We start from the raw sequence: 16714 nt of genomic DNA on the forward strand, positions 1-16714 counted from the left end.
TGGGATCTATTAACACAGAGCAACAGACTCAATACTTCTTGGCCGTAAGCCTTCTTAAATATTGTGTTAACAGATAGTTCTACTCAGTTCCAGGAATATCTCGAGCAGCCGGTGAACATTCCTTTTAAATCCCCACATTTTTCCTCAGGAAAAGCATTTACACCCACTGCTTTTGCACAGTTGAAATGAAGAAGCCAAGTGGAATGCGGGAGTGAAATTTTATCTCATGCAGTGGTTTTTTTGCGTGTGCTGCTGCTGCACAGGAATCCAACAATCTTGTACCAACAAATTTGATTTGCGGTCCTGCTCGGTTTAATTAATGTGCCTTAAGGGCAAGGCCAGACGTGGCGTTTTTAAAAAAAAAAACTCAGGCGTTAATACGCATAAACTGCACTACCACTGAAACTAATGGAAAACACACTATGGCAATTCTCACAGGGGGCGCTTGCAAGCCGAAATCTGCCACAGATGCCAGGATTGGCATTTTTCAGCAGAAAAGCCAATACGTCAAGAAACTACCAAATCAATAGACTCCATGGGCAAGTTTCACGTAAATACACAGCGTATTTTAAATATGGCGTCCAAATTCTTAAGAGATAAATGACGCATATGCGGTTTTACGGTGTATTAGGCCAGTGACATGATTACGTTGCATATTGACGATCATTCCTGTTCCATTTTGCATGTAAATAGCTTTTCTATTTTCTATTTCTAGTCAGCAGAATTATAGGGAATGAGAACAATGTTGGGAAAAGAAACCTACGTGCTGAAAAACACATGTTGATAGTCGCGTGTGGTTTCAGTGGCGTATTTACGCCCGATGGAGCTTTTTTAAAAACGTAACGTAAATAACGCTACGTCTGGCCTTGCCCTTGCCTTGTTCCAGAGTACAGTGTCTTGTATACAAATATATGCCAATAGTTTTGCCAAAAACCAGCGGATCACATTAAAGGAGAACTAAACCCTAAAGTAAAAAAACTCCTCCCCCCAGCCTAAATTTTGCCCCGGGCAAATGCCCCTAAGTTTTTACTTTAGCGGAGTTCACGGGCGCCATCTTCAGCCGCTTCGGTAATCTTCAGAATGAGACCGGTGATTCAGCAATTTCCGTGAGTTTTGTCGCATGCACAGAAAATTGCTCCTACTCCGCATGCGACAATACAGCACTTACTTACCGAAGAGACGAAGATGGAGTCCTTGAACTGCCCTAAACAGAATCTGCACGGAGGGGAAAGTAAAGCATTTGCCCAGGGTAATGCTTAGGCGGGGGGGGGAAGAGGGAGGGGGGCTATATGAAGGGTGGGAGGTAGGGTTTTTTTTTTTAACTTTAGGGGTGAATTCTCCTTTAAGGGGCAGATTTATCAAGGGTCGAATTTCGAGTTCATCCGGGTTATTTTAAACACCCGTAAACTCCCATGAATGCAAAATTGGAGTTTGTAAAATTCAAATTTCAAAGAAAAAAAACTGTAATGTCAGGAAGGCTGCAAACAACTCCAAAATAATCCCAGGACATCTTCCATAGGTTAAAACAGCAATTCAGCAGGTTTAACGTGGTGAATAGTCGAATTTCAATTCTTAAAGGGCCAGTGAATGATACTTTACGAAAATCGAATTAAAAAAAAAAAAATCGAATTTTAACAATTCCCTAGTCGAATTTGACAGTTTTGGCTATAAAAAAAAAAAAACGTGAAAATTAGATTTCTAATTTTCAATTCGACCCTTCATAAATTTGCCCCTAAACGTACAAATGAATACATTTTTCTTCATAGTGAATCATCTTTATTTTCTGCATTTAAAGTACAGGGAGTCCTCGAGTTACATACACCCGACTTACATACAACTCACACGTACAAACAGAGGTTATTACAGTAATGTGCTGTGGTTTGCTTGGCCTTTATTAGCATTTAGCTTTAATGCCCCAATCCCCTCTAGTGTGTGTTGTCTAATGAAGAGCACAGAAAGGTAAAAAGAAATACTTTGTTGCATTTAATTAGTAAATGTATATGTTTCAATTTCAATTCAACTTACGAACAAACCTACAGACCCTATCTTGTACGTAACCCGACGACTGTCTGTATTAAAGAGCTGCTTTAGGGCTTTAGCACACGGGCAGATTTAGTCGCCTGGCGACTAATCGCCTTTTCTTCGGGGCGACGATCTCCCCAAACTGCCTTTCGCCTGCTAAAATGAAAAATCGTCTGTGGCAATGCACTCGTGGCATTTCGATTTCCCAAGTCGCCCACAGGTCGGGAGATCGTCGCACCGAAGAAGAGGCGACTAAATCTCCTCGAATCTGCCCGTGTGCTTAAGCCCTTGCACTTCAAGATGCATTTTGCGAGTGAGTGAAAATTTCCACACTGGAATATTAAATATACAGAGATTATAAAGTATTCCTTTACTGCAATAGAATGAGAGCCTTTCATTTAGTCTGTTATCTACAGGATAAACTTACTTTATAGTTCCCACATCGCCAACGAGCTTTACTTAAATATAAAAATCTAACATCATGTCAATATTCTTGACAGCAAAACATTTAACTTATCAATATTTCTGGCTGCAATGAAGGAGGACAGCACTGACCTATAATAAAATACATCAGGGAAATGCTAATCATATAGCGCCACCTATTGGTTGTACTCTGTCTGATGTAGTTGCTGCAGTTACTGCTGATAACCAACAGATGTCGCTAACAGAGAGCCGATTCTCGTATAGCACCACCTATTGGTTGTACTCTATCTGCTAGCGACATCTGTTGGTTGTGAGCAGTAACTGCCGCAAATACATCAAAGAACCGCTATTTGTGTAGCGCCACCTATTGGTTGTACTCTGTCCGCTAGCGACCTCTGTTGGTTAACAGCAGTAAGTATATTAGAGAACAGCTACTCGTGTAGCGCCACCTATTGGTTGTACTCTGTCCGCTAGCGACCTCTGTTGGTTATCAGCAGTAAGTACATCAACGAACCGCTATTTGTGTAGCGCCACCTATTGGTTGTACTCTGCCCACTAGCGACATCTGTTGGTTATGAGCAGTAACTGCCGCAAATACATCAAAGAATCGGTAATCGTATAGCGCCACCTATTGGTTGTACTCTGCCCACTAGCGACATCTGTTGGTTATGAGCAGTAACTGCCGCAAATACATCAAAGAACCGGTAATCGTATAGCGCCACCTATTGGTTGTACTCTTAATCCACTAGCGACAATGCACAGAGGAACAGTCCGTTAGAAGCGCGATAACTGATCAGATACTAGAAGTTCTTGCTCTTACTTTAATGGCATTTCATGTGCAATGGTTGAAGAGTTAATTGGAATACAAATGGATGTTGCTGAACTGCTCTTTGACTTTATCAGTGTTTGCGTGAAGCAGCCAGCAGGACACAGTGGTAAAAATATGCGGATGATAATGGAGACAGCACCACCTGTTGGTTGTATGAGGAAATTACAATTGATCTATTTGGCTTAGGCTGGGGAACGAACAGTGCCACCTGCTGGTTAAACGTTGGTACTGTAAGTAATAGTGCCCGGCCACAGCATGTCATTATTTCACAGAGAATATGCCAATTACATTCTTAGCTCTATGGGACAGAAACCTCCATCCTATTATCTATGTGCTAAATTATTGTACCAAAACCAATGTAATATTTTAACAAACCCTTTTGTCCAATTAATTCCTGGTTCTGCTTAAACGGTGCTGATACAAAAGTAGCGCTGTAGGAACAAAAAAAAAAGATATAGACCTTCTTTCATCTACAGAACTATTACAGATGATCATTTGGAATACAGCGACACCTGTTGGTTGCAAGTAGTAATTACGCCTAGAAAGCTTTAGATCCGTCTGCAAATGTTTAATGCAGAAGAGCGCCACCTGTCTGTTGCAAGCGGTAATAGCAATGAATCTACTACACGCGCAAGAACTCTTAAAGGGATACTGTAATGGGAAACATGTTTTTTTCAAAACGCATCAGTTAATAGTGCTGCCATTTCTCCAGATTTTTTATATTCAATTTTGAAAACATGGGGCTAGACATATTGTCAGTTTCCCAGCTGCCCCCAGTCATGTGACTTGTGCTCTTCAATCACTCTTTACTGCAAGTTAGAGTGATTTCACCCCCCTCCCTTCCCCCCCACCCCCCAGCAGCTCAACAAAAGAACAATGGGAAGGTAACCAGATATCAGCTCCCTAACACAAGATAACAGCTGCCTGGTAGATCTAAGAACAGCACTCAATAGTAAAAACCCATGTCCCACTGAGACACATTCAGTTACATTGAGAAGGAAAAACAGCAGCCTGCCAGAAAGCATTTCTCTCCTAAAGTGCAGGCACAAGTCACATGACTGGGGGCAGCTGGGAAATTGACAATATGTCTAGCCCCATGTCAGATTTCAAAATTGAATATAAAAAAATCTGTTTGCCCTTTTGAGAAATGGATTTCAGTGCAGAATTCTGCAGGAGTAGCACTATTAACTGATGTGTTTTGAAAAAACATATTTTCCGATGACAGGATCCCTTTAATGTAACTGAATCTGTCTCAGTGGGACTTAGCTTTTACTATTAAGTGTTGTTTTAAGATCTACCATCTTGCCTTAAAAAAACGTATTCTTACACTTATTCTGCTGTTGAATAAGGCAAGAGAAGCTCAGCATTTGACTTCAAGGTCTCTTAATTTAGCAGAATAAATATTGATGCCAATATTGTACAGAAAAATAAATTTGTATGTCTCTGGTTCCATTAATACTATGCATAGCTGCATTGTCAATTTTGGATTAAATTAAAGTAAGTCTCAGGGCACCCACTGTAATGCCAGATTCGAGCCGAGTCTATAATATACAGAGCAAGTGGTGTAATGCAGGAGCAGTTTAGGGCTGACTCATAACTACACCTATATATGGTTTTGTAAGATCATCTTTTAGATGCAGTCATAATTACAATTAATTTCAGTAGACCATAGCAGTAGCATTGCCCAGACCAGCCCAAAACCCAGGGGACCCAACAAACTATTTTCTGATACCTAAAGCTCTCCCTGGATCAGACCCTCCCCCTTTTTCCAACCAACTCAGTCAGTGTAAAAAATCATGATGCTTGTATTTATAAACTTGCAACCTGCTTTTGGTGAGGTCAGAAATGGGCAAGTCTGAGGCTACCCCCCCCAAAAAAAAAAAACCAACCAAAAAAAAAAAAACACTGCAGCACAGCAGGTCAGGTTTGGTTAGGGTTGCCACCCGGCTGGTATTTTACCGGCCTAGCCGGTAAAATACCTGCCAAGGCCGGTATTACAAATTTACCGGCAATGTAGCTGCCGGTAAATTTGTAATACAATCAAAAGGAGCCCTCGGCCTGCCCCCAATCCCCTGCAACTTACCTTTTTTTGCCTCTTCTAGCGTCCGCGGGTCTCCGTCGCGTGGCCCCGCCCCTTTTGATGTCACACCCCGCCCATTTGAGGCCCCCCCCAGCAGCCGATAAAATTTTTTTTATAAAAGGTGGCAACCCTAGGTTTGGTTGAAAATGTATCAATTTTATTATTGTACTCAACTTGCAGTGGGTTTGAAAATGCTGATCTTCAAGGAGAACTGAAGCGTAACTAAAGAAGTAGATAGAAATGTTGTACATTATATTTTGGATTTCTGTACCAGCCCAAGTCAACCTCAGCCCTTAAAGGGGACCTGTCCCCCTAAGAAATAATTTCAAATTCTTTTCTATCATGTTAGTTGAGCAAAATAAACTTTACTTACACTATTTATTACTTACATTTTGTTTCCTTCTGTCTTGGAATTATACAATCACAGCAAGCAGGCAGCTGCCATTTTGTGGACACGGTTATTAAGAGAAATTGTGTATTACCCCAAAATCTTGTGTATGCACCAGAATGGGGGACCTAATGTCCATGTGCAGTGCCCTACACAATTATAAAGCCTGAGGAGGGAAGGGGGAATGTGAGGAGAGCAGTGACATGTAGGAAGTGCTGAATGGAAAGTGAAAGTAATTGACTGCCCCTCCTCTATGCCACGGGCATAGAGGCAGGGCAGGTAGTATTTGATTGACAGTTTAGATATTTAAACACCTTTATAACAGGTATGGATGTTTTAATGAACAATTTTTTTGGGGTTTCATATTTAATTTGCAAAGGACTTTCATTATGCAGCTTTTTATGTGTAGGTGACAGGTCCACTTTAAGATCTGTGTCTCCAAAGATTCCCCAATAGCTCCCCATCTTCTTTTCTGCCGATTCACTACACATGCTCTGTGCTGCAGTCACTTACTGAGCTTAGGGTACAGTATAAGTACAGTATATGTAACATTATATGTAATGTTAAAGTCACAATACAAGACTGATTAGCAATTGATTTAGATTCACAGAAAAGACTGCTAAATTTGATTTCTCAACAGCTGCCCAGAAGACACAAAGCATATGCAGGGTCATGGTGAGCTCATGTGCACAACTTTAAAGGCTTGGATCATTACTAATCTACAAATGCTGCAAATAAGAATAATAGCACTGCACAGTGCAAAAACAGGATCGAGTATGGAATAAAGTAGAGTATGGAGAAATGATATGCTTAGGGAAATATTAAAACCGCTTGTAAAGGCACTCACCTCATGATTACAGCCTTCCACTGTTTCTACTTCTTGAACTTTTAGTCGTGGCATTAGATCTGCTAGGCTGCAGGGGAACAAAAAAACAAAAAACATTAAAAATACAAGCACTAACATTCAGGCCTGAGGACACATTTGGGAAATCAAAGTGTTTGTGTGTTAAAAGCTGCTTGCATTCAGTCTGTGTGCAACTTTAAAAACAATTTTTTTTTAAGTTAACTTTTAGTATGTAATAGAATGGCTAATTCTATAACAGCTAATAGCTGTTGCTTGCAAATAGTATTTACGCCTAGAAAGCTTTACATCAGTCTGCAAATTTTTAATGCAGAAGAGCGCAACCTGCTTGTTGCAAGCAGTAATAGCAAGGATTCTACTACAGGTTCCAGAATCTTCAGCTTTAAACATCTTTAAACATCTTTTATTGCACTTGAGGTTATTAAAATAGCTATGGGTCTGTTCATTATTCCTTAAAAAAACTAAACACATTCTTACTCTTATTCTGCTATTGAACCATGCAAGAGAAGCTCTGCATTTCATGTCAAGGTCTCTTCATTAAGCAGAGTAAACAGATAATGAGATGCTGTTATTGTACAGAAAAAAAAAATCTGGCAGTAGTAACATAGTAAGTCAGGTTGAAAAAGGACACACGTCCATCAAGTTCAACATTTTAGTTTGTGTTTTTTTTTTAATCTGCCTAACTGCCAGTTGATCGAGGGGAAGGCAAAATATACCCATCAGAATTTGCCTCAGAGGGGGAAAAAATTCCTTCCCGACTCCAAAATGGCAATTGGACCAGTCCCTGGATCAACTTGTACTATGAGCTATCTCCCATAACCCTGTATTCCCTCACTTGCTAAAAAGCAATACAACCCCTCCTTAAAGCTATCTAATGTATCAGCCTGTACAACTGATTCGGGGAGAGAATTCCACATCTTCACAGCTCTCACTATAAAAAAAAAACCTTCTGAATATTTAGGTGGAACCTCTTTTCTTCTAATCAGAATGGGTGACCTTGTGTCAGTTGGAAAGACCTAATGGTAAATAAAGCATTAGAGAGATTATTAAATGATCCCCTTATATATTTATACATAGTTATATCTCCCCTTAAGCGCCTCTTCTCCAGAGTGAACATCCCCAATTTGGCCAGTCTTTCCTCATAGCTAAGATTTTCAATACCTTTTACCAGCTTAGTTGCTCTTCTCTGTACCCTCTCTAATACAATAATGTCCTGTTTGAGTGATGGAGACCAAAACTGTACGGCATATTCTAGATGGGGCCTTACCAGTGCTCTATACAGTGGAAGAATGACCCCCTCCTCCCTTGACTCTATGCCCCTTTTAATACAGCTCAAGACCTTATTTGCCCTTGATGCTGCCGACTGGCATTGCTTGCTACAGCCAAGTTTATCATCTACAAGGACTCCAAAGTCAATTTCCATAATGGATTTGCCTAGTGCAGTCCCATTAAGGGTATAAGTGGATATTTTTACATCCCAGGTGCATGACTTTACATTTATCAACATTGAATCTCATTTGCCACTTAGCTGCCCAGATTGCCAGTTTGTCAAGATCCTGTTGCAAGGATGCCACATCCTGGATGGAATTAATTGGGCTGGATAGTTTTGTGTCATCTGCAAACACTGATACATTACTTACAACACCCTCCCCTAAGTTATTAATGAACAAGTTAAATAAAAGTGGACCCAATACCGAGCCCTGAGGGACCCCACTAAGAACCTTACTCCATGTGAGTCATGTGACTAAGATGGCAGCACTATGTGGTTCAAGCTGGTATGGGAGGTGCAATATAATAGCTTTGAAAAGGACAATTTATTTAGTTCAGGAGGGGGCCTAACTTTGGCACAGTACACATACAGATCCAGTGGTGTGGAGCGATGGAGCTCAAGAAGAGGGATTACAGAGTGAAAGGTGCTTTGATGTCACTCAGGTCTAAAGGTACAGCACAGAATAAAGCAGATTTAATTGGAAGGGCAGTAAACTTGGGGACGAGGCACTCAGTAAGGTGAATGGACCACTTTTAAAGATAGCTTTACTAAAGTAGATAAGCTGCAATGTTGGTAGCATTTAGCAATTGTCCTTTGTAGTCTTACATTTTTTTTTCCTCTTAAGCATGAGGCCCATGAAGCTACTATTGCCTCCTCGTAATGCAAATGAAATCTACATACTTAAAATAGTTAGAGGGATGGCTCTCCTTCCGAAAACTTTTTCCAGTTCACTTGGTTCAGACATAGGATGTGATCTTGGGAAGTGTTTTTTTTAAATATATAATTCAAACAAATACTAATGAAAAAAATCGCTATTAAGCGTGACAAGATAAAACCGATTGTAAGCAATGAAAACGTTGACACGTGTTTCGCATAGATGCTTTATCAAGGCAAAAAGACTTTTCACATTGATAAAGCATCTATGCGAAACATGTGTCAGATATAAAATAAAAACAATTATTTAAAACAATCAAGGAGACTATCTTACTATTTTACTCACTTTTACCAGTTGACTTGGTTCAGACATAGGATATGACCTTGGGAAGTGTGTTTTTTATATATATATATATATATATATATATATATATATATATATATATATATATATATATATATATATATATATATATATATATATATATATATATATATATATATATATATATATATATATATATATATAGTGTAATGAAGTACATATTTAAGTATATATTTTCAACAAAAATTATAACAGATGACTGATGAAATTCAGGGTTAAGATCATCGGGCCATGTATAAAAAAAGAAACATATAAGAAACACTAACCCCCACACAAAGGAATGCAAAAATACATTTCTTATTGTCAGCTGCAATTTCCACAAGTTGTAGTTTGGAAAGATCCTATGCCCAGAGGAGTTTGAGCAAAAACCCACAATTCAATCTGAAAAGGGTCAGAGATCAGAATGAACAGCCATGAATTTACATTGCCCAGACCACTTTCCCTTTAAGAAATCCATTGCTGCATATGTTCACACAACACCCGAAGGTAAAATATAAATTATTATAAAGTGAACAAAGTACCCCCTTTTGTAAAATATAAGGATATTACAAGTTACAGAGGAGTTTCATGACCATATAAAAACACCGAAGACCGAAGGCCCGAGATTAAAACACGAGTTTTTACATAGGTCATGGAACTCCGAGGTAACTTCTAATATCCTCATATTTTACAACTGGGGGTACTTTCTTTATTATAATACACAAATTTCAATGAGTCATGTGACTGAAATGAAATCAGAACTCATCGTTTATAACGGATTACATCAGAACTCACCATTTATAAAGGATATAATTTACAAGATATTCATGGCTTTTGTGTATTATATAGTGAATATAGTACCCCCTATTGTAAAATATCAGGATATTATAAGTTACCGAGGAGTTTCATAACCATATAAAAACACGAGGCCGAAGGCAGAGTGTTTTTATACAGGTCATGGAACTCCGAGGTAACTTCTAATATCCTCATATTTTGCAACTGGGGGTACTTTATTTATTATAATACACAAGTTTCAGTGAGTCATGTGACAGAAATGACATCAGAACTCACCGTTTATAAGGATATCATTTACAAGATATTCATGGCTTTTGTGTATTATAAAAGGTATATGAACAGACTTGCCTAACAACATTCCTTATATAATTATTATGTGTCTGATTTATAACAGTTACATTACAGGGTCTGTTTATGTGAGATTATTTGTTCTAATAGAAGCTAAAAGTGCCAAATACAGCCCGGCTTATTATTGCTATTGCATAACCCATTTAATATTGAATTTTCTTTAAAAAGAAAAAAAAAATCTTACTTTATGTCGTCAGCAGAGGATATCTCCAGTTTTGGCTTCTTCCCAAAAACAACATCATCAGGTCCATCAATGACGTCAGCCTCCCGCTTAGGCCTTGGAGCAGGACCCGCCTCGGCACCTTTAAATTTGGCATTTCGTTTGCTGTAGTTGACATGAAATGATATACAACTATCAGGCATTACAGTAGTTTGTGATTTAAAGCTGTAGTCTGACACAACGATCCTTCAATTTAGCAACAGTCTAGTTTCTTAACAATATGCTTAACTCTATAGAAAAATCACAATTGCAAATACTTAAAGAAAAGATATACGAACACTGACTGATAAAAGATTCTGATCCCACATTGGCTCATATGATGCGTTTCAGACAGTCTGTCCGATCAACATTGGACCAGATATCTATTGGGCAGGTTAGAAAATCCATGGAGCAAATAAGCTTGTTGACAGGTCTTCATTATGATCCAATGACAGATGTAGGTGGCACAGCACATGCGCACTAAACAAGCATCTTTCTGTATGTGCCTTACTCACAGCATGGAAGGAAGTTACCTAAATCTCAAGAGTTGCCAGGTTGGCGGGTTTATAGCCAAATTGGGCTACTTTTAAAACTAAATGGTGGGTTTTAAAAGTCCAAACCAATATACAGAATTTGACTAGACTTTCGAAACCCGCCCAATTTCCTTATTATCTATGCCTGTTATTTTAAATGAAAAAACTCCTCTGTCCCATCCGATCCTGGCAGATTCGCTGTAGAAACAGGCATCCATTCCCCTGAGTCTGCCTGCTTTTCACTTAGGAGGGGGTGCCAATTGCCTGCAGTTCTGTGCAGCCCTCCCCTCCAGACTCCAGCCTCTTTACTTGGCTTTGCCCAGTTCAAGCAGACAGGCTACAGAATTCTAAGCAGCAGCAGCAGCCATTGGGGGCGGTGAGAGTGGGGGGGCGGTGAGAGTGGGGGGGAGGTGGGCTCTTGCCTTTCCCAGTTTTCCTCAATCCAAGTCAGGCTGAAGAAGGGACTGAGAGCAGAGGAGCTGGAAAGCATTTTAGGACATCCTAAGGGGAAATCACTCTCCTGCATGCGATTTCCTAAAGCAGATGAATGCAGCATAGCCTGCTTTTTCTCTCACCAATCCAAAATCCTTCCCCCCTCAGGCATCAGCCCTCCCTCCTCAGTACTCACTCTCCATCCTCAGCCTGGCTTAGAAGCTTAGGCGGAAGGGGCTGAGGAGGGAGGGCTGAGGATGGAGAGTGTTTGTACTGAGGAGGGAGGGCTGAGGACGGAGATCGTTTGTACGGAGGACTGAGGAGGGAGGGCTGAGCCACGAGGGGGGAGATTGCAACAGCATATGTGGGCAGCATGGAGGTGTGACTGCAGCCTCTTGGGATCACTGATTATAATAAAAGGCGAGCCTGCATACTTCTTCATTAGGAGAGCGCACGCAGGAGCATGTGTTCTCCTGATGATGTCCTAAAATGCTTTCCATAAGTGCTGCTGTCTCCTCCTTCACTTCTTCACAGCACCCTCTGCTGCAGGATAACACAGCTTTCAGATCTCCTTCCTTCAGTCATTCACCTCTGTCTCGTCTTAGTCACCCCCTACAGCCCCTTATTTCATACCCCCTACCTTCCTGGAGCCCCCAAGGACTAGATCCAGATCTATATGAGGGTCTGGATTCATGATTAACCAACAGCAGCTGCATGGCATGCCACGAGCATTTCCTCAGTGTACTACTGCCCAGTTTGTTTCATTGTACAAATTGGGGCTATTTTTGGGCTACTTTTTTTTTTTCTATAGTCTTTGGCTGGTCTTGAAATATAAATCAGCAACCCTGCTAAATGTACTTTGGTGGAATGGCCCAAACCCCTAGTTATTCATGAGAGGTGCAGATGTTTTCACTGGTACAACTCACACAGGGCTGCAGGCTCGAACAAAGACAATGGGTTCCAGCTAAAAATGTCCCAATAAGCCAAACATTGAATATCTAGAGAATTCCGCCCCGGGGTTTTCATTATACATAAAGCTACAGGTGATTGTTGCACCAGGGAAAGTCCCACAGAGAGGCCCCTTATAGAATCATTTAGCACAGCCAGTTCCACCCCTTACCTGCTCTTGCCGGCTGCCGCGGGTTGGGCACTTTTGCTGGACGCGGAGGTTTCTTCCTCGAAAACACTGAACAACTCGTCTCCAAACGCGTCAGCCATTTTCGCCCCCTGGAAACACAAGCTGAGCGTGCACAGCCGGAAGTAAATAAACCAGTACCAACTGAGAGATAAACCAATTTGCCTATTAGTTACCGGAACACAGCTCCAGTAAGAGACCCTATGGTACGAAATTAAAATACCCAGATAATAGACTGACTCGCTGTCACGGCTTGATCACGCGTACTGCCGAGTCGCGGACTAATGACGCACCGGCGCCAGTCACATTACGTAGTTCGGTACAAGTGGGAGTTCTGTAGCGTTGATTGGTCTATGGGCGGCGCTTTGAGGCAGAGACGATGACGTCAGTAGGTGTAGCGCAAGGCTGTGAGTGATGATGATGATGGGCAGCTGGGAGTGACCGGACACAGGAGAGAATGTAATGGGCAGCAGGGGACACAGATAGAGATATACCGACACCGGACAGCTCCAGCCGACACTTATACTGCGCTGCTGGGTTTCCCTATTATTCATTATATATAATACATTATATTATATATGGTGCCATCATGTCCCGCCCCCTGCCCCCTACTGTTGGTCACCGACTGGTCCCAGGTTCAAGGAAAGTTACACGAGGGCCCATTACACGTCTGGCTGTGATTCCCACAGGGCCACCATTACAAACCACGGGGCCCTGTACAACAAAATTTTCAGGACTCACTGGCCCCGCCCACCCTGGTCCCAAGCCCCTCCCACCCGGTTCCCAAGCCCCTCCCACCCGGTTCCCAAGCCCCACCCTAGATCCGCCCACTCCACATCACAGTTAAAAGACCACACAGACATCCATGCTAAAATAAGGTAACCACACACACAAGTTATAAAAAGCTATTGGGGACCAGCCCCCCTCTATAAGTTAAAAAACAAATATTGGCTCCAGAGCCCCCTATAAAAGTTTTTTTTTAAAAAAAAAACATTGGTGCCAGGACCCCCCTTATAAGTAAAAAGAAAAATTGGGGCCCCACAGAATATTTTTTTAAAAAAACATTGGAGCCAGGGCCCCCTTACAAGTAAAAAAAAAATTGGGGCCCCACAGAATATTTTTTTAAAAAAAACTTTGGCGCCAGGGCCCCCCTTACAAGTAAAGAAAAAATTGGGGCCCCAAAGAATATTTTTTTTTAAAAAAAAATTGGTGCCAGGGCCCCCCTTACAAGTAAAAAGAAAAATTGGGGCACAAAGAATATTTTTTTAAAAAAACATTGGCGCCAGGGCCCCCCTTACAAGTAAAAAGAAAAATTGGGGCCCAAAGAATATTTTTTTTAAAAAAAACATTGGTGCCAGGGTCCTCCTTACAAGTAAAAAAAAAAATTGGGCCGCAGAGAATACTTTTTTAAAAAAATTGGTGGCAGGGGCCTATAGAGTATTAAAATAATACATTGGTGGCCAGGGAATTAAGAAGAAATAAAAAAACACACATTGGTGTTCAGTAGAATTGAACTCGTGGCTTCAGGACACCAACACCTCCTATCATGACTTCTGGTCTTTTCGCCGCCTAAGACTTTGGGGCTTCAGCTCTTTTTGCGGCTGTTTGGCTTTTCGTCACATCGCATTTCGGCTGTTCGAGACTTCGGAAGGAGGCGGCACAGCTTCGGCGCTGTCAAGGGTGGCCTGGCTCTTTTGAAGCCTGTACAATCTGCCTCGTTTTATAATACCTACATGTATTCACTTCTTATTGTATTCCCATCACTTTTCTGAAAGGTATTAAGAAGGAGGACTAAAGGTGATGGCCCACAGGGGGATTCCTTCAAGGAAACTTTAAATGATTATCTGAAATATGCATTTTATCTGCGTCATACTTCACTTGTTTTAAGGTTTAAAAGCTTTTCTATCAATTTGTTATTTGTGGGTAGCTCAGGTTTGCAGCCCTGTGTGCCATAATCCTAAATGAAGACAGGAGGCCATTTATAAAGCTGGGTCTTTCCAATTTCAGTGTTCTGAACACTTTTGGTCATGGCCACTAATGAGTCATGAGTTTGTCTTATGTTTAAGCACTACCTTCCTGCTGCAAATTTGACTGTTTGCTGGGTTTAGGCTGGAAGTGTAGAAGGAATAATATCTTTGCACTATTCATTTTAAAAGCTGGCCACACTTCATTTTGTTGCTCTTCAAACCCTGGGCTGGTGCAGTTTTCTGCTGGTAGGAGCATGGCCCGGGGTTTCAGGTAAGTAAATACAATCACTTGGAGGTGCCTAACTTTTGGCACCCCCAAGTAAAAAAACACTCCTTCAAGCTTAAAACAAAAAGAAATTGTTAGTACTCAGTCTGACTTGTGCTTTAGCATTTGCCCAGGTGCTATTTTTTAAAGCACTCGGACTAACCTACACTCTTAACCAGCTGCTCCAAACCGTATACAGCCATTATTTGCACATACAAAGGAAGAAAAACTTCCAGCACTCAAACACAGTGTAAATCAGAAACTGAGGTGTTAGTACCACATTTGGCCAAAATATCTAAGCTCACATGCCACGTCAAGGCCCCTTGTGGATGTGCATTTTGATAAATAACCCCATAAGTCTCAGTATCACTTAAAGTGGACCTGTCACCCAGACACAAAAATCTGTATAATAAAATTCCTTTTCAAACTAAACATGAAATCCTATTTCTATTTTTTATTAAAGCATTCATAGCTGTTGTAAGCTCATTTAAAAATCTCAGCTGTCAATCAAATATTGTCTGCCACTCCTCTATGCCAGTGGCATAGAGGCGGGGCAGACAATTACTTTCACTTTCAATTCAGCACTTCCTAGATGTCACTGCTCTCCCCACATTCCCCCATTCTCTTTACGATTTAATTGTGTAACCAGGGCATCGGGATGGACATCGGCTCCCCTATTCTGGTGCACAAATAAGATTCTGAGATGATACAAGGCTTGTCTTAATAACAGTGTGCACAAAATGGCTGCTGCCTGCTTGCTATCATTTTGAAATCCCAGACTGAAGGAAGCAAGATTCAAATAATTTATATAGTGTAATTAAAGTTCATTTTGCTTGACTAATGTGATAAAATAGGATTTTGAATAATTTTTTTGGGTGACGGGTCCCCTTTAAAGAGATTGAGCCCTGTGTTTCTGTATAGGAGTGTTGCTGATGCTGCGATGCACACACACACATATGTATCCACTTTACACGTATCCCAGAAACCTGTACCAAGCCTGTTCCTTTGCATTATCATTATCCACGGCTGACTGTGCAACCCCTTGTGTATATGAGAGTAAAGCTGCGTGACTCTTCTGTGCCAACAGATTGTTTTGCTGGTGCTATGAGTTTGCATGAAATAATCCTGTGCTAGAACACATTTGCATTTGTGTCTATAAATCCTGTTTCTGCTGGCACATTTCATGCGAGGCGCAAGCACTCATAATCAGTCCTACACTGCCTAATGAGTACTAAGTACTGAGGTTCTCTGTCTGAGCAATGGGTAAGTGAACATGGTTCCACCACTTGTTGCACAACCATGTGTCTGGGATGCTCCTGTATCTTCTGAGTGCAAAGGGTAATTGAAAACAGTTCTACTACTCAGTCACACATTATGCACATTATTGCTAGGGGTTTAGTGTTTTTTAAATGTTTGTATATGCACCTTAATACTTAATAAACAGTAGGCAGTGTAAGGCTAACATTAAACGAGGAGCCTTGACGTGGCATGTGAGCTTACATATATTTGGCAAAATGTAGTACTAACCTCAGTTTTTGTAAAATGTACTGAATGAGGCTAAATTTGAACACTAGAAGTTGTTTCCTCCTTTGCAGTTAAAGCTGTCATGGATGGCATGTGTGCTGCTTTCTGGCTTTTGTTGGAATACAACTTACAGCAATGTACACAGTAGGCAGTGTAAGGCTAACATTAAACGAGGAGCCTTGACGTGGCATGTGAGCTTACATATATTTGGCAAAATGTAGTACTAACCTCAGTTTTTGTAAAATGTACTGAATGAGGCTAAATTTGAACACTAGAAGTTGTTTCCTCCTTTGCAGTTAAAGCTGTCATGGATGGCATGTGTGCTGCTTTCTGGCTTTTGTTGGAATACAACTTACAGCAATGTATGAGGGTCTTAAATAAAGTCTTAAAGGGGTTGTTCACCTT

The 16714-nt window shown here is 40.9% G+C and overlaps 1 protein-coding gene across 1 annotated transcript in view; it reads right to left on the reverse strand.

Moving 5' to 3' along the window:
• The window catches only part of mtrex.S (Mtr4 exosome RNA helicase S homeolog), an 83489-nt gene extending 70622 nt beyond the window's left edge, over positions 1-12867 (reverse strand). Inside the window, exons 1-3 of the mRNA XM_018244486.2 lie at positions 12539-12867; positions 10439-10579; positions 6590-6656 (exon numbers count right to left, since the gene is read on the reverse strand). Of these exons, the coding sequence (XP_018099975.1) occupies positions 6590-6656; positions 10439-10579; positions 12539-12636 (306 nt within the window). The 5' untranslated portion in view covers positions 12637-12867. The remainder of the gene's footprint in view (positions 1-6589; positions 6657-10438; positions 10580-12538) is intronic.
• Positions 12868-16714: the final 3847 nt, after the last annotated feature.

The sequence above is a fragment of the Xenopus laevis genome, chromosome 1S, assembly GCF_017654675.1.
Source record: "Xenopus laevis strain J_2021 chromosome 1S, Xenopus_laevis_v10.1, whole genome shotgun sequence".
Taxonomy (NCBI): domain Eukaryota; kingdom Metazoa; phylum Chordata; class Amphibia; order Anura; family Pipidae; genus Xenopus; species Xenopus laevis.